We start from the raw sequence: 18,616 nt of genomic DNA, 5'->3' as shown, positions 1-18,616 counted from the left end.
TCTGGACAAGGGAAGAGTGACGCAGGGTCAGGGATTTCAAAGGGAAAGTAGGCCATTCACTGGTGGATAAGAAAGAGTGAACATATGGTGAACAAATTGTTGCTGGGCCACTCAGAAAAAAATGGGACACAAATGGGAGTCCAAAAAACAGGCTTGGCTAGATTTCTCCATGTCTGCCACACTTTCCATATGAGCTAAGTTGAATGTGCTAATGTTCCCTTCCTGAAGTGTTTCTATATGAATTCCTTTAGACAGTTGAGGGGAAGGGGTCAAAGCTTCTTTCTGATTCTTTTGTTTCATAAAAATAACCAGCTTATTATTTATTTTTTTACTACAAAAGTAGTAATGGAATGTTGTGAGCTATTTTCTCTCTCTTTTAAACAACACTGCATTAGTTTATTATTTAATTTTTTTAAACAATTCTTCCCCCCATCTATCCTCTGGCAACCATCATCTTGTTTTTTATACCTATCAGTTTGTGTGTTTGTTTTGTTTACTCTTTTTTTTTTTAGGTTCCACATATAAGTGAGATGAAATAGTATTTATCATTGTCTGTCTGGCTTATTTCACTGCGTATAATACCCTCTAGGTCCATCCATGTTGTCTCAAATGGCAATATTTCATTCTTTTTCTTTGTTTTTTTTTTTACTAAGTAATATTCCATTGTCTATGTATACCACATCTTCTTTATCTATTCATCTCTTAATGGACATCTAAATTGTTTCCATATCTTGGCTATTATTGGTAATGCTGCATTGAACATGGGGATGCATATATCTTTTTGAATTACTTTGTTTTCTTAAACACCCAGCAGTGGAACCAGTTTAAAATCAACATCTCAGGGCCGGTGGGGGTGGGTTGGAGCAGCCCCTCGGTCTCTGGGTTGCCCCGAGTTTGGGCTGATTGGCGTGGTGTGCCAAGGAGGTGCGGGCCTGACGGCTTGGAGGCATTCTTATTGACTGAACAAGACAGTCAAGGATCCTTGCCTTCATGGAGCTTACAGTCTAGTGGGGTGACTCACAACGTAAACAAACAAATAAGATAATTCATATGGGTGATTTATTCTGAGCTCATACAGGAGTGGTCTCACATCTGAAACATGGCTACCTATTGGCTGGGCAGTATTGTGTCCATCAACTGTGGAGATAGTTTGGGTGTCTATCAGGGGCAAGTGTCAGCAGTTGATCAGGTCAGCCAGACCATTTATCTCTTGGCCTTTCCACAATGGAGTGAAGGGCCTTGTGGCGGAAGTCACCTTCAGGGCAGGTGACATTATGGAGTTAAAAATTCTGGAGATACCAGGTCCTAGAGAAAATCAACATTTTGGAGACCTTCATTAGACAGAATTAGGCCCTTCTGGTATTGGGTACCAAGTTGGTATCAATCAGAACGGCACGGGCAGGTTGGTCAAGAAGCCAACCTCTTCTAGCAGTGCCCCTCAAAACATCCCTCAGAGGACAGATGTGAAGAGCCAGAATGCTGCCGTTTCCCCACAGCAGCAGCAGTGACCCAAGAGCTATGTGGACAGCACATGGAGCCTTTGAGTCAGTCCAAAAGTTTCTGTCATTGGCACAACTCTTGGTCATCCAGTAGTAGGCACCCAAATCAGGCAACTCCAAAGAAAAGTGGTTTAAAGAATGGTCAAATGAAGAATAAAGATGATGAGTGCTTTGGGGATGATATTGATGAGATCCCAGACACAGATTTTGATTTTGAAGGGAACCTAGCCCTATTTGACAAGGCAGCTGTGTTTGAGGAGATTGATACATATAAGAGGAAAAGTGGTACCTGTTCCAGGGGTATCCCAAATGAAAGGCCTACTCGGTACCGCCACGATGAGAATATCCTGGAATCAGAGCCCGTAGTCTTACCAATGGATCACAGGGCCCCATAATGTGAGCAAGGGGTTATGCACAGACTCTGACTTGGTTGTCCCAAGTGTTTCCTATGAGCTACATAAAAAGATGTTGTCTGTGACTGAAAAGCATGGGTTGACTCTGGAGCGGAGACTGGAGATGACAGGCGTGTGTGCCAGTCAGATGGCACTGACTCTACTCAGAGGACCCAACAAGTTGAATCCCAAAAATGTGCACCAGAGGCCTACAGGGACTTTGCTATGTGGGCCCCATGAGAAGGGGGCTCAGGGTATCAGATGTGGAAGGCACCTAGCCAACCATGATGTCTAGGTGATCCTCTTCCTGCCCAACTTGTCAAGATGCTCGAGTCCATCACCAACGAGCTGTCTCTCTTTAGCAATACCCAAGGCCAACAAGTGTCTAGTCTCAAAGATCTGCCCACTAGTCCCATGGACCTGGTGATCAACTGTCTGGATTGTCCCAAAATGCCTTTTTGCAGGATCAGCCCTGGTACAAGGCAGCTGTGGCTTGGGCCAACCAGAACTGGGTACCAGTATTCAGCATGATCCTCCAATGGATGAAGTCGAATGGGGTGTTGATGCCAAGTGGTCACTGGCTCTGGGCCTGCCTCTCCCACTGGGAGAGCATGCGGGCCACATCTATTTGTGTGACATTGGCATTCCCCAGCAGGTATTCCAAGAGGTGGGGATCAACTGCCACTCACCCTTTGACTGCAAGTTTGTAATCCCACTACACTCTGCCTAGAGGAACTCTGGACAGGCTGTATCCAGTAGTGCCCTGCTGCTCCTGAAACTGAACTTGACAATGAATGCCTTAAGAGGATGTGAAGCTTCATGGACCTTATTGTTAATTATTTTTCTCTTTTGGGTTTGTTCCTTCTGTGAGAGGACAGATCATATATATTTTTTCTTTTGAGAACAACAACAGCAAAAAAAAAATCAACATTTTAAGCATTTTTGGGGGGTGGCAAATTTTGGTCTCCCTCACTAACAAAGTAGCTAGGATAGAGAAGATGTTCAAAAAAACATACATATGAAGGCTGTAATTAAGGAGCCATTAAGTTTGGTTGCTTGGGGAATATGGACAGTGCGCCCTGCAAGAGTTTATGTTATGGTAGAGAAAACCTGAGAAATGCAAAATAACTATGCTACTAGGCCAGAAGCAGCAGTGCCATCAGAGGCAATAAGCTGTTTGGCCAGGTCAAAAAGGAAGAGATGGCTTCTGATTGGGTAGGGTTGAGAGATTAAAATACTAGAACCGTGATTTTCAACCTTTCTCATGTCATGGCACACATAAACTAATTACTAAAATTCTGTGGCACACCAAAATATAATTTTTGCTGATCCGACATAAAAAAACAGGTATAATTTTTATTCATTCACACTGGACAACTATTGTGTTGGCTGTTGTCATTTTTTAAGTTGGCAATCTAAGGGAAAAGAGGTCAGTGCTTCTTACTAAATTGTCAGTTATTGCATGTTTTAAATTTTTTTCCATGGACATGGCCCTTATTTGGGGCTGTTGGGGGAAGAGAGGGAAGAACTAGGACTGGTGAGTATATGGGGGTAGGGGGTTACTCAACTTTTTAATTTAGTGCATGTGGCCTGGAGGTTAGGATGAGTGAGAACAGCTTGTAGAAGTGAGAGGAGAGGAAAAGGGAAGGTCATGGAATGGACATTTTTCTTAGGGAAGGAAGCCAGGACCAGCATGCGGGACTGGGGGTGGGGAGGAAAGGCACCCTTCATATACTGAGACTCAACCATGGTCACTGCTTGATGGCAGCTCTCCCCCACCCCCACACACCCCACCACCCTTCCCTCCCCTCCCCATCCCAGCTCCAGGCCCAGATGCCTACCCTGCTAGCTCCCTCAACTTTCTGTGGAAAGGAGGGGATGAGGATGTGGGCATGGTGGCACCCGCTGACTCCAGGTCTCTTGCCCAGGAGAATTGCTCACTCAGCCTGCCCTAAAGTCCCAGCCAGAGTCAGGAGGTCAGGAGGCCAGGGAGCAGGCAGGGGAAAAATTATGCCCTTCGCCACTCCTCCTGACACTCTCCCTCCCTGGCTTCTCACATGAGGTTGCAAGTCTTGGCTCAGTCCTTGTGTATCTTGCCTTTGTTTTGGTTGCACTGGGCTGGCGGATAGATGCAGTCCCCAGTGTGAGTCAGTACGCAGCTGCCTGTGTCCGTGGCAAGGGTGGCCACTGTGCCCACGTGAAAGACATCCTGTCTCTGCACTCAGAGGACTGGGAGGAGCACTCTACCTAGGACATGGCCCCTACCTGCTTGGCTGGCTAGCACAGTGCCCTGCTCATGGGTAACAGGGATAAGCTGCCGTTTGGACAGCTTCTGCAGTGTGGCCAGATGGGTCACATGTCCAGTTTACAGCCAACCAGCACACCTTGGCATTGGGGCAAAACTCCTGAGTCTCCCTTTTCCACTTCTTGTGGACACTGTCCAGCATTTGTGGTGCACTGATGTCCAAGCAGATGAGCACAGTGTCTGAATTAGGATAGGCCAGGGGCTGGACATTATCAAAGTAAGAGGAACCTGAAGTGACCCACATGTTGGGGATGCTTGCCTATGCCAAAGCTTGCAGTGTAGTTCTCAAACATGGCGGGTAGGTACATAGTTCCGTTCCATAATTCGCAGCATAGGTGCCATGGTGAGCACCTGAAGCAGCATTATCCACGTCTGTTCCTCCCCCCGCACCCCCTGCCCCACGATCTGGCAGGGGCCCCTCTGCACCTCCATGGCCCTGGTTCCATGTGGCCTCTTCCCTGCAGCCACTGGGACCCTCATAAAACCCTCACCAGGGGCCCCAGAGGCAGCCGTGCCCCACCCCCAGCCCAGAAAAATTCTTAAGGCTCACCAGTGTGCTTTTTGCAATACCCATTGAAAATCGCTGTACTAGAAGATAATTTAAAATATTATAGATTTTGGAGTCATTTGGTCATCATTTAACAAACGTTACCCGAGAACCTGCTGTGTGTCTGACGATGTTCTAGACTCATTAGGGGACAAACCAGCTGAAAAATGTATGTGAGCACTAATTGTAGTTGCAGGGTTCTTTGTGAAGATCCAAGTGGGTAAAACTATGCATTTAATCCTATTCAACAGTAGTTATTTCACTATCTCCTCCCCATTTCCTGAGCTCCACTGGTTTTCATATGTGAACCTTGTAGGTGCAGCAAAAATGGTACTAGTAGGTCAGTCCTCCAAAATGAAACACAGCTGCAAAATTCCCTGTTCAGTAAATCATGCAATTAAGAAAATCCCGTCAGCGATTTTTCCCAGATTAAAGTTATTGAAAAAGGAAATATGTCGGTGCCAGTGGGTAGTCCCTGTGAGGAGCTTGGTCGTCGGCCAGATGTCCAAAGCGGTTGTGCTCATGCCCATGGGGTGGGTTTCCTTAAGACCATTGGGGGCGGGGGAGGGGGGAGAGGAGGACGCAGGGGGCGGGGGAGAACGCGGCAGGGGGCGGGGGAGAACGCGGCAGGGGGCGGGGGTGGGGGGGGGACGCCGGCTCTGAGCCTGCAAGAGGGGGCGCTGCGGCACCTTCTTAACCGCGTGCGCCATAGCCTGCGCCACAGAAGTCGCTGGTCCTGGGCTGGTGCTTAGCAGCCGGAGCTGTAAGTAGCTGCCGCTACTCCCGCCTCTACTCCAGCTACCATTACCCCAACTGCCGCTACTACCACTGCTGCTGCTGCCACCACACATCATGAGTGCCAAGAACCTCGACCACCACCTTCCTGGTGAGAAAACACCGGAGCTGGACAGTATGGCTGATGCCAGATCGCGACTGCGCCTGGCCGTTGTGTGCTCCAGTAACCAGAACCGGAGCATGGAGGCCCACTACTTCCTTAGGAAACGGGGGTTCAGCGTCCGGTCCTTTGGCACAGGGTCCCACGTGAGGCTTCCAGGACCAGCACCCAACAAGCCCAACGTTTATGATTTCCAAACCACCTACGACCAGATGTACCAAGATCTCGTTCAGAAAGACAAAGACCTCTACACGCAGAACGGCGTTTTGAGCATGCTGGAGAGAAATAAGCGAATCAAGCCCAAGCCAGAAAGGTTCCAGAACTGCCAAGATGTGTTCGACCTGATCCTCACCTGCGAAAAGCGAGTGTACAACCAGGTGGTGACAGAGCTGAATTCCAGGGAGCAGGTGACCTGCCAGCCGGTGCATGTCATCAACGTGGATATCCAGGACGACGAAAACGAAGCCATCTTGGGGGCGTTCCTCCTCTGTGAGCTGTGCCAGTGCATTCTCCTCGTGGATGACATGGAGAACGACCTGGATGAGCTGCTGCAGGAATTCGAGGAGAAGTGTGGCCGGCCCTTCCTGCACACCGTCTGCTTCTACTGACCGCCGGTGCAGGTGCGTTCCCCAAAGCCGTTGGCGCGTTCTCTCGCTAGCGCTTTCCCCTGCCCCATACTGGTTTCACTTTGAGGACTAATGTCGGTGCGTAGTGGTGTCCAAATAAAGTGTACTTAGGAGCCGAGACGCCATACATAAGTGCAGATGAACAACAACGTTTTTTAATCCCACTTGTGAGTGGGATATTGTTTTTGAAGTTTATAAAGAAAGTTGTTTATTTTTTCGGCTTATAGAACATTTTCTCTGATATATATGTCTTTGTGCGTTCCTGCCCTGTCCGGCTGGAATGCACCAATACATGAGTAAAGCAGTGGGATGCATCTTATTAGGAGAGAAACTGCAATTGTACAATAAACAACAGAAAAGAAAATTTGTCAGCTAGTGTGGAATCTGCACGGTGCATCCGAGTGTGGCCACATTGTTCATTGCTCTAAACTGGATTATTACCGAGTTTTTTGCTCAGTTCTTCAAAGACTCTTGGCTCACTTGAATCATTTTACACATTTATGACTGAGCGAACCTCTATGTGAAGTTCAGATATTAATTGACCCGAGAGGTATTTATTTTTCCTATAAATTGAAAATTTTCTATTGGGTTTCATTTCAAACAGTGTTTCTGTGATGTTAGTGGAGTTGGTATTAAAGTAATTGGTTTTAGTGAGAGGACACTGGAAAGGTAAAGAAATAATAATACCCTGGTCAAGCACTTCTACGAGTTAATTGGTGTTGAAGTAGGGATGTTGTTAACCACTTGTTCGCTAGCTACGAAATGGTAGACTAACAATATTCAATTAGTGCTGTTCTTTGGATAAGGCTGCAAAAAAAATTCTTACCCAGGACATCAGCAATAAAGTCGGAAGCCTCAAAACGCAGCTTTCATGGCAAGTTCTGTGAAAACCTGGTCACGTGGGTCACATCAGCCTAGTTTCTGATGACTTAATTTGCAAGTTATTACCACCTGCAAATCAGTCATAAAGGATCATTCAAATTAAAGTAATATGACATAGTGGAAATCTTAGCATTTTCATCTGTTATTTCTCATAAATAGCATTGTTTTAAAATTTTGTTTGAATCTAAACAGTATATTGATTCGTTTTCGGTAGCTTGTGAATCACAGTTGAACACAAATTACCATAAATGGAGGCAATCATGAAATACAGCAGATCCGTTTCAGCTTATTTGCATATGTTATAGGGAATGATGATACAAAAATTCTTGGCTTCATCTAGGGGCTTCTGAGTTTTTCCCAGGATAAATGGCGTGTGACCTATGATATTTATTTATTTATTTTGAAGTTTGTGTTTGTTTTTATTACTTTTAAAATGATTACATGTGCTTTGAAAATTATTGCACTGTTTTCGGTTGAGCAATTAGGAATCTTACATATGCCCTATGATATTTAAAGATGAAAATAGTGGTGAAAGTTAAATGCTAGACTTTGGTGGTCTGATAGGAAGTTTTGGTAAAGTTGCATAGCAATGAGTCTGTAGTTAGTGTATTTTCTAGACTAGTGAAAATCTTCATTATAATAAAGTTAACATGTACCTTGTTTTTCTTTGCTGTGATTTCTGATTGAAAGTCAGGTTTTTTAAACATGGGAACAAACTAATATTGTTACCATACTAAAGGGGCCATTTCCCTGCATGCATTTAATGTGACAGGAGTTTTTAGTAAAGAAAGTAAAGGTTTATTTAAGGAAATGGCACCAAGCCTGGAATCACAAGTGAGCCAAAGCTCTAAGACCTGGCTCCCTGGTGGCTTCTAAGGGATGGGTTTACAGGAGAAAAAAACTCATTAATCATGGTGATTTAAGGGAGTTAGGATAGTGGTCTCTGCCGATAGGTCCAATCCAGGGTAGTGGGTAGTTGATCATTGTATCTGGTTCTGATAACAGCCATGGCATTGTTCTGTCTGGTTTTGAAAGGGTGTGGTTAGTGAGGTCCTGTGGTTTTTCTGGCTCTGGAGCTGAAACACAACTGAGGGAGAACAGTATGGAGTTTCCTCAAAAAACTAAAAATGGAACTCCCATTTGACCCAGTAATCCCACTTCTAGGAATATATCCCAAGAAACTAGAAACACCAATCAGAAAGGATATATGCACCCCTATGTTCATAGCAGCACAATTCACCATAGCTAAGATTTGGAAACAGCCTAAATGTCCATCAGCAGATGAGTGGATTAGAAAACTGTGGCACATCTACACAATGGAATACTACGCTGCTATAAAAAAAGAATGAATTCTTACCATTTGCAGCAGCATGGATGGAACTGGAGAGCATTATGCTAAGTGAAATAAGCCAGTCAATGAAAGAAAAATACCACATGATCTCACTCATTTATGGATAATAAAGAACATTATAAACTGATGAACAAAAAGATAGATACAAAAGCAGTAAAGCATTAAACAGACTGTCAAATTACATTGGGAAGGTTGGGGAGGGGTGGGGGAGATAAGAGATCAACCGAAGGACTTGTATGCATGCATATAAGCATAACCAATGGACGCAAGACACTGGGGGTGAGGGCATGTATGGGAGTGGGGTGGGGGGGCAATGGGAAGATATGTACACATGTAATACTTTAATCAATAAAAAATAAAAAAATGAAAAAATAAAATATGTAATTAAGAAATTAAAAAACAAACAAACAATAACAAAAAACCAATATGTTGTCTTATAGTTCGACTAAAACTCTATTTCCCTGGTCAACAGACCTGAAGCTTTATTCCTTAGGCTAATGCTTGTCCTGTGGACTTAATGATTAAGGGTTTGGATGTGCAAGGAAGGAGAGAGATAGGTGAGTCTTAGTACTAGAAGAGGCCAATTTGAATCAAAAGTAAAGAAAGGTTAAAAGGTCATATTAAAAGTTTCTGGGCTTACAATATCCAAGAGAATAATTAGAATGTTAATGCCAGTTCCTGAAATGGTTCAAATGAGTATTCAGTTAGTTCCAAATAAGAGTAAGTATAAACCCACAGAAAACGACAGTGTGTGTGTGTGTGTGTGTGTGTGTGTGTGTGTGTGTGTGTGTGTGTTTTATTCTTGGAACAAATTCCTCACTGTATCTCTAATTCCTTTTAATCTATACTCAAAAGACTCCAGTGACTCCTTTGGAAACAGAGGAAATATTGGTATGACTGTTTTCTAAAATTTACTGCAACGAAGTCCATTTTACTTTTCTACCTGTGTTCTCTGCTCACTTGGGAAAATATTTCTGTTGATTTTATAGCATTTTTAAAAAAAATCTTGATGTGAATACAGCAGTTTTTATTAAGCTGGTAACTACAGGTGACTAGAAATTCCATTTTAGCCTGATAGTACAATGTCATGAGATCTTTGGTTCTTCAACAAGTATTTATTGATTGCTTTCAATATCAGCCAAGCTCAATCACTTTTTCCTTAAACTTTTAAAATTTCTACTACAGCAACAGATTGTCTCAGCTAGCAATAAACTGTTGATCCTTACAATGTAGAATGTTCTCCATATCTTATTTTTCTTTCTGAATTTGGCATTAGTCATGTTCTGATAGTGCAATAGTTTGTATACTGGATTATATTCAATTGTTTAGCTTTTGTTGCAGTTTAAAAACTGCAATCCTTTCTTGATGACAGGCTACAATGCCAGATCACAAATTGTTAATGGATGGTGTTATTCAGATGTGGCTTATGATAAGGAGAAAATTCTGATAAGTTCTTAATTAAATTATAGCAACCAAAGAAGAAGTGACAGTACTGTTAGTCTGTTCATAGCTTAAAAAAAAAAAAGGGCTGCTCACATTCCTTCCATTGCCTATTTGAACTTCAGATTAATTTCAGAGGTGGCCATTTCTGGGATGATTTTAGCTGGGCACCGTATAACCCCAGGAGCTTACAATTGTTGTTTACACATGGGCTTTCTGTACTGTTGCCCACAGCCAATTTACAGCAGCAGATATTTCTTTATGTCGACTCTGTGCCTATCCCAGAGCAGGTCCCACTTCAGTTTCCTTCCCCTTTGCCTACAGCGAATGTAAATTTCTTTCAGGCTACCTCTTCTCTGTACCCCCTGTCAGGGGTGGGGAACATGTGGCTCACAGGCCATAAGAGGCCCAAGAATCATTTGGTCTGGCCCTGCCAAGGCATTTAGGGGCAAGTTAGTTAATTTGACCAAAGATAGCAGGCTAATTTTTTTTTTTAATATGTTTTATTGATTTTTTTAAATTTTATTGATTTATTTTTTTTACAGAGAGGAAGGGAGAGGGACAGAGAGTTAGAAACATCGATGAGAGAGAAACATCAATTAACTGCCTCCTGCACACCCTCTACTGGAGATGTGCCCGCAACCAATGTACATGCCCTTGACCGGAATCGAACCTGGGACCCTTCAATCCGCAGCTCAATCCACTGAGTCAAACCAGTTAGGGCTTTATTGATTTTTTTACAGAAAGGAAGGGAGAGGGATAGAGAGCTAGAAACATCGATGAGAGAGAAACATCGACCAGCTGCCTCCTGCACAGTCCCCACCAGGGATGTGCCCGCAACCAAGGTACATGCCCTTAACCGGAATCGAACCTGGGACCTTTCAGTCCACAGACCGAAGCTCTATCCACTGAGCCAAACTGGTTTCGGCTTAGCAGGCTAATTTTTAAGTTGATGATTTTGAATGGCCTGCAAATGATGTTATAAATACCCAAATGGCCTTGGTAGAAAAAAGGTTCCCCACACCTGCCTAGTTGATACATAAAACTGCAAAACTCTGTGATAATGACTATGCTGCTGGTATTTTAGACTCCATGCGCCAAGACTAGTCTTCTTTTTGGCTAGTATTTTTGGCTCAATAAAACATACTTTTAAACAATAAGACTTTCAGCCCTGGGAGGTAAAAGATTGTTGTTGTTGTTTAGCATGCCTTTATCTTTTTCAAGTTAGACAGATTAGACTCTTTATGCTCAAAGTATGATCAATATCACCTGATTCTTTTTTTATATTTTTAGCAGTGCAGAATTTTTTTTAAATTTCTTTACTGATTAAGGTATTACATATGTGTCCTTATCCCTCCATTAACCCCCTAACCCACCCCCCCACTCATGCCATAACCCCCCTGGTGTTTGTGTCCATTGGTTAGGCTTATATGCATAGCAGTGCAGAATCTTGAGACCTAGTCTAGACACACAGAATCAGAGAGTGCATTTTAGACCTCATTCATATGTAAATTAAAATTAGAAAATTATAGCTGGATCAGTGCTTGATATGTGGTAGATGCTGAAGTAAATATTGACTAGAATGAATGACTACACTAAAACATCACAAATGAGTATTAGGAATTTATATTGTTGGTTTTAATTTAATTTAAACAACAAACAAGGGTTAAAGTAATGTTTTTAAAATTCCAAACTTTACAAGAACTTTAACTTTTATATGACAGAAAATGGAATGAATAATAAAAGTAGGCAAGGATTTTAGATATGAGATCATGTACTAAGTTCCAGTTGATTATATTACCAAGTGACATAGTCCTATTATTATTATTTTTTTTAAATTTTATTAAGGTATTATATATGTACATATATTACCATTGTCCCCCCCACCCCACACCCATACATGCCCTCACCCCCCAGAGTTTTGCATCCATTGGTTATGCTTATATGCATGTATAAAAGTCCTTCGGTTGATCTCTTAACTCCCCAACCTCTCCCTAACCTTCCCTCTGTAATTTGACAGTCTGTTTGATGCTTTACTGTCTCTGTATCTATCTTTTTGTTCATCAGTTTATAATGTTCTTTATTATCCATAAATGAGTGAGATCATGTGGTATTTTTCTTTCATTGACTGGCTTATTTCACTTAGCATAATGTTCTCCAATTCCATCCAGGTTGCTGCAAATGATGAGAATTCCTTCTTTTTTATGGCAGCATAGTATTCCATTGTGTAGATGTACCACAGTTTTCTAATCCACTCATCTGCTGATGGGCACCTAGGCTGTTTCCAAATCTTTGCTATTGTAAATTGTGCTGCTATGAACATAGGGGTGCATATATCCTTTCTGATTGGTGTTTCTAGTTTCTTCGGATATATCCCCAGGAGTGGGATTACTGGGTCAAATGGGAGTTCCATTTTCAGTTTTTTGAGGAAACTCCATACTGTTCTCCACAGTGGCTGCACCAGTCTGCATTCCCACCAGCAGTGCACGAGGGTTCCTTTTTCTCCACATCCTCGCCAACACTTGTCGTTTGTTGATTTGTTGATGATAGCCATTCTGACAGGGGTGAGATGGTACCGCATTGTCGTTTTGATTTGCATCTCTCGGATAATTAGTGACGTTGAGCATGTTTTCATGTGTCTCTTGGCCTTCCTTCTGTCCTCTTTTGAAAAGATTCTATTTAGGTCCATTGCCCATTTTTTTATTGGATCATTTATCTTCCTTTTATTAAGTTGCATAAGCTGCCTGTAGATATTGGAGATTAAACCTTTATCACTGATAGCATTTGCAAATATGTTCTCCCATAGAGTGGGCTATCTTGTTGTTTTGTTGATGGTTGCTTTTGCTGTAAAAAAGCTTTTTATTTTGATGTAGTCCCATTTGTTAATTTTCTCTTTAGCTTCCATTGCCCTAGGGCAGTGATGGCGAACCTATGACACACGTGTCATCACTGACAGGCGTAGCCATTTCTGATGACACGCGGCCGCTGAGGCAGCCACATGCCGAGGATGAAACATTTGCTGCTCCTGAGGATGAAACATTTGCGAAATAATGTTTTTTTCCTCAAAGTGACACACTACCTGAGTTATGCTCAGTTTTTTGGCGAAGTTTGACACACCAAGCTCAAAAAGTTGCCCATCACTGCCCTAGGGGCAGTGTCAGTGAAGAAGTTCTTTTGGCATATGTCTGAGATTTTGTTGCCTGTGGATTCCTATTAGTATTTTTATGGTTTCCCGGCTTATGTTTAAGTCCTGTATCCATTTTGAGTTTATTTTTGTGTATGGTGTAAGTTGGTGATCTAGTTTCATTTTTTTTGCATGTACCTGTCCAATTTTCCCAAAACCATTTATTTAAGAGACTGTCTTGACTCCATTGTATGTTCATGCCTCCTGTGTCAAATATTAATTGAGCATAGTGGTTTGGGTTGATATCTGGATTCTCTATTCGGTTCCATTGATCTATATGTCTGTTCTTGTGCCAGTACCAGGCTGTTTTGAGAACAGTGGCTTTGTAATACAACTTGAGGTCTGGTATTGAGATCCCTCCTACTTTATTCTTCTTGCTGTGGCTATTCAGCGTCTTTTTTTATTCCAGATGAATTTTTGGAGAGTTCTTTCTAGGTCTGTGAAATATGCTGTTGGTATTTTAATGGGGAGTGCATTGAATCTGTAGATTGCTTTGGGTAGTATGGACATTTTAATGATGTTGATTCTACCAATCCATGAACCTGGTATGTTCTTCCATCTGTTTACACCTTCCTCTATCTCTTTTTTCAGTGTCCTGTAGTTTTCCGTGTATAGGTCTTTTACCTCCTTAGTTAAGTTTATTCCTAGGTATCTTAGTTTTTTTGGTGTGATGATAAATGGGATTTATTTTTTAGTCTCTCTTTCTGTAAGTTCACGATTGGTGTATAGAAATGCCATAGATTTATTGGTGTTAATTTTGCATCCTGCTACATTGCCGAATTCATTTATTAAGTCTATTAGTTTTTTGTTGGAATCTTTTGGGTTTTTTATGTACAATATCATGTCATCTGCAAATAAGGACAGCTTTACTTCTTCTTTTCCAGTTTGGATGCCTCTTATTTCTTCTTCTTGTCTAATTGCAATAGCTAATACTTCCAGTACTATGTCAAACAGTAGTGGCGAGAGTGGGCATCCCTGTCTTGTTCCTATTCTTTGGGGAAATGGTTTTAGTTTTTGCCCATTGAGTATGATGTTTGCTGTGGGTTTATCATATATAGCTTTTATTATGTTGAGGTATATCCTTCTATGCCCACCTTGTTGAGAGTTTTTTATCAAGAAAGGGTATTGGATTTTGTCAAATGCTTTTTCTGCATCAATTGATATGACTATGTGATTTTTATCTCTCAATTTGTTTATGTATCACGTTTATTGATTTGTGGATATTGTACCATCCTTGCATTCCTGGGATAAATCCTACTTGGTCATGGTGTATGATCTTTCTGATGTACTGCTGGAGCCGATTTGCTAGAATTTTGTTGAGGATTTTGGCATCTATGTTCATGAGAGATACTGGCCTGTAATTCTCTTTCATTGTGTTGTCTTTATCTGGTTTTGGTATTAGGGTGATGCTGGCTTCATAGAAGGAGCTTGGAAGTGTTCCTTCCTCTTGAATTTTTTGGAATAGTCTGAGGAGGATAGGTTTTAGTTCTTCCTTGAATGTTTGGTAAAACTCTCCTGTGAAGCCATCTGGCCCCGGGCTTTTGTTTGCTGGAAGCTTTTTGCTGACTGCTTAAATTTCTTCCATAGTTACTGGCCTGTTGAGCTGTTTAGATTCTTCCTGATTGAGTTTTGGAAGGTTATATTTTTCTAGGAATATATCCATTTCCTCCAGGTTATCCAGTTTGTTGGAATAGAGTTGTGCATAGTATTTTGTAACAATCCTTTATATTTTGGTGGGGTCTGTTATTATTTCACCTCTTTCATTTCTGATTTTGTTTATTTGGGTCCTCTCTCTTTGCTTCTTGGTGAGACTGGCTAGAGGTTCATCAATCTTGTTTATTCTTTCAAAGAGCCAGCTCTTGGTTTTGTTTATCTTTTGTATTGTATCTTTCGTCTCTATGTCGTTTATCTCCACTCTGATTTTTATTATTTCCTTCCTTCTGCTTACACTGGGCTTTTCTTGTTGCTCTCTCTCTAACTCTTTGAGTTGTTGAGTTAGGCAATATATTACCATTGTTTCTTGTTTTTTTTCAGTAGGCTTGTAGAGGTATGAATGCCCCTCTCAGGACTGCTTTCGCTGTGTCCCATAGATTTTGGATTGTTGTGTTTTCATTGTCATTTGTTGCCATGATGTTTTTTATTTCTTCCTTGATGTCTCTGGTAACCCAGTCATTGTTTAATAGCATGCTGTTTAGTCTCCAAGTGTTTGATTTCTTTGGATTGTTTTTATTGTAGTTGATTTCCAGTTTTATGCCACTGTGATCTGAGAAGATACTTGACATGATTTCTATCTTCTTGAATTTGGAGAGACTGCCTATATCCTAACATATGGTCTATCTTTGAAAATGACCCATGTGCACTTGAGAAGAATGTATATTCTGTGGCTTTGGGGTGATATGTTCTGAAGATGTCGATTAATTCCATCTGGTCTAGTGAGTCATTTAGGATTGATGTTTCTTTGCTGATTTTTTGTTTAGAGGATTTGTCCAATGGTGATAGTGGGGTATTAAAGTCTCCTAATATGATTGTATTGCTGTCAATCTCTCCTTTGATATCTTCCAGGAGTTTTTTATGTATTGTGGTGCTCCTGTATTGGGTGCATATGTGTTTACAAGAGTTATTTCTTCTTGTTGGATTGCTCCCTTTAGAATTATGAGGTGGCATTCGTTATCTCTTGTTATGTCCTTCACTTTGAGATCTAATTTTTCAGATATAAGTATTGCTACCCCAGATTTTTTTTCATTTCCATTTGCCTGGAAAACCTTTTTCCATCCCTTCACTGTCAGTCTGTATGCGTCTTTTTTTCTGAGGTGGGTTTCCTGTAGACAGCAGATATATGGGTTTTGTTTACTTATCTAATCCGTTACCCTGTGTCTTTTGATTGGGGCATTCAATCCATTTACTTTTAAAGTTATTATTGATAGGTACTTATTTGTTGCCATTTTTATTCTATACCCCTGTGTTCCTTCTTTGCTTCCTATTTCTTTTTTTTTACAGCCGACCCTTTAGCATTTCTTACATTGCTGGTTTGGTGGTGATAAACTCCCTTAGTCCTTTTTTGTCTGTGAAGCTCCTGATTTCACCTTCAATTTTGAATGATAGCCTTGCTGGGTACAGTATTCTCGGATTGAGACCCTTCCTTTGCCTGACTTTGTATATTTCATTCCATTGCCTGGCCTGATGAGTTTCTGTTGAGAAATCAGTTGCTAGTTTGATGGGGGTTCCTTTGTATGTAACTTTCTGTCTCTCTCTGGCTGCTTTTAAGATTCTTACTTTGTCGTTGCTGTTTGCCAATTTAATTATAAAGAGCCTTGGTGTCGGTCTTTTGGGGTTCATTTTGCTTGGGACTCTGTGAGCTTCTTGGATTTGTGTGAGTTTTTTCTTCCCTATATCAGGGAAGCTTTCTGTTATTATTTTTTTCAAACAGGTTTTCTATTCCTTGCTCAGTTTCCTTTCCTTCTGGAACCCCGATTATTCAGATGTTGTTTTGTTTCGTGTTGTCCCGAAGTTCCCTTAGGCTCTCCTCCTGCTTTCTAATTTCTTTTTTTCTAGAAGCTGTTCTACTTGGGTATTTTTTTCCATCTTGTCTTCTAGCTCACTTATGTGGTCCTCTGCTTCTTCTAGTCTACTCTGATGCTTTCTATTGAGTTCTTTACAGCAGCAATATCATTTCTCATTTCTTCTTGGTTCTTTTTCATTTCCTCTTGGTTCTTACACATATTGTCGAATTTGTCTTTCATTCTTTTCAGCCACCTTACGACCATTTCTCTTAATTCTTTCTCTGATAGGTTACTTGCCTCCAATTCATTTACTTCCTTTTCTGGTGATGCCTGCTTTTCTTTCCTATTGGGGCTGTTTCTTTGTCTCCCCATGGTCTCTCTTCTCTGGATGTCTGGTTATGTAATTCTCTCTCTCCTTATCCCAGGAGAAATCTGACCTTTCCTTGGTGCAGTGAAGAGTTCCTTTGAATCCGCATGTTTGTGCCGAATGGGGACCGGTACTCTGGTGCTCACAGCTGTTCAGTGTTTGCCGTTTTCCAGTCCTATTATTTTTAAAATGGTACAGCTGTGGAATTAATAATTATAAGGAAGGTTTCTCTTTAAATGAAGGTATGATCATTTTGATATGCCATCTTCTTCACTCCCATATGTGAATAAATAGTGTCTATGCTCTTTATCTTGTGCCCTGTATTATCTACTTCCTGATTCTGGGTCTATCCTTGCACCATAGGAATCAAAATCTACAGCATGACACTGACACAGAAGTGGAAGAGGACAAGCTGTTTATAAATAAAGATTGATTTAAAAAATTAAGTAGGTGATGAAATGGAATAATAAATGTGCAAAAATTGATTGAACCATCAGTAAGTGATTTATTATTAGTTTAAAAAATACACAGATAAATCTGATCAACTAAAACCTTTAATGAATTAAGTGAGCATCTGTTCTACTGTAAATAAATAAGCAAACATACAATATGTCAAGGTTATTTAAAATATTATTTGTTTTAGCAAAGTGACTTTAAATTAAAAAAGGTTTAAAACATTCAAACTGTCATGGTCCTTGTCCAACACTCTTTAAAGAAGCTTTATTGATAATGGAATAATTTGGATAAGCAACTAACAAAATATAATATATTATTATTATTATTCATTATTTTTAAAACTTAAAAAATTATTTTAATTTATTGTTTTTTTTAAGAGAGAGAAACATTGATTTGTTGTTCCACTTATTTATGCATTCTTTGGTTGCTTCTTGTATGTGCCCTGAGCAGGGATCTAACCCACAACCTTGACATATTGGGATGATGCTCTAACCTGTCTGGGGCTTGAAAAACTTTTAAAAGTTGCCTCTTTAAAAGTAATAGGCACAAAAAGGTTGAAATTGGTAAGGCCTTTTGTATTTGATTTGAACTTTCTCAGATAGCTGAGGTTCAGATTAGTCTTTCATGTTTTATAAATACTTTGCTATTCTTAGAGTAAAATCAGTGTTATGTCTTATTTATCATGGACCTTCTTAGGGAAATATATACATATGCGTTTTGAGTTGGAGTTCTATGGAATAGTAATTGTTGGTTTTGCTTTAAGAAATTATAATACTGTGTGACTCTCTGTCTTAATTTATGTTAGGGAAATTAAGTAGCAGGAACATTACAGTTTAATATTCTTTTTTCCCCCATGATACTTTTATTTTATTTTTAAATAAATCTTTATTGTTCGTATTATTACAGATGTCCTCTTTCCCCCCCGCCCAGAGCTCCCCTCCACCCAATTCCCCCCACAGCCCATGCCCTTACCCCCCACCACTGTCTTCATCCATAGGTGTAAGGTTTTTATCCAGTCTCTTCCTGCACCCCCAAACCCCCTTCTCCCCAAGAATTGTCAGTCCACTCCCTTTCTATGCCCCTGATTCTATTATATTCACCAGTTTATTCTGATTATCAGATTTTTTATTGACTTGGTTTTTAGATTCACTTGTTGATAGATATGTATTTGT

The 18,616-nt window shown here is 40.9% G+C and overlaps 1 protein-coding gene and 2 pseudogenes across 1 annotated transcript; 2 read left to right on the top strand and 1 right to left on the bottom strand.

Annotated features, from left to right (window-relative positions):
• Positions 1-1,099: 1,099 nt before the first annotated feature.
• Positions 1,100-2,621, top strand: LOC103296778 (enhancer of mRNA-decapping protein 3-like; annotated as a pseudogene).
• A 1,074-nt stretch (positions 2,622-3,695) lies between these two features.
• LOC103296796 (RNA polymerase II subunit A C-terminal domain phosphatase SSU72-like) lies at positions 3,696-6,246 on the top strand (the record flags this gene model as incomplete). The annotated part of the gene is made up of 2 exons (XM_054716726.1): positions 3,696-3,705; positions 5,678-6,246. Coding segments are annotated over 2 exons (579 nt in total), but the record flags the coding sequence as incomplete, so codon positions are not given.
• Positions 3,945-4,504, bottom strand: LOC129149225 (rho-related GTP-binding protein RhoN-like; annotated as a pseudogene).
• Positions 6,247-18,616: the final 12,370 nt, after the last annotated feature.

The sequence above is a fragment of the Eptesicus fuscus genome, chromosome 1, assembly GCF_027574615.1.
Source record: "Eptesicus fuscus isolate TK198812 chromosome 1, DD_ASM_mEF_20220401, whole genome shotgun sequence".
Lineage (NCBI taxonomy): Eukaryota > Metazoa > Chordata > Mammalia > Chiroptera > Vespertilionidae > Eptesicus > Eptesicus fuscus.
This window is presented reverse-complemented; position numbering and strand designations above follow the sequence as displayed.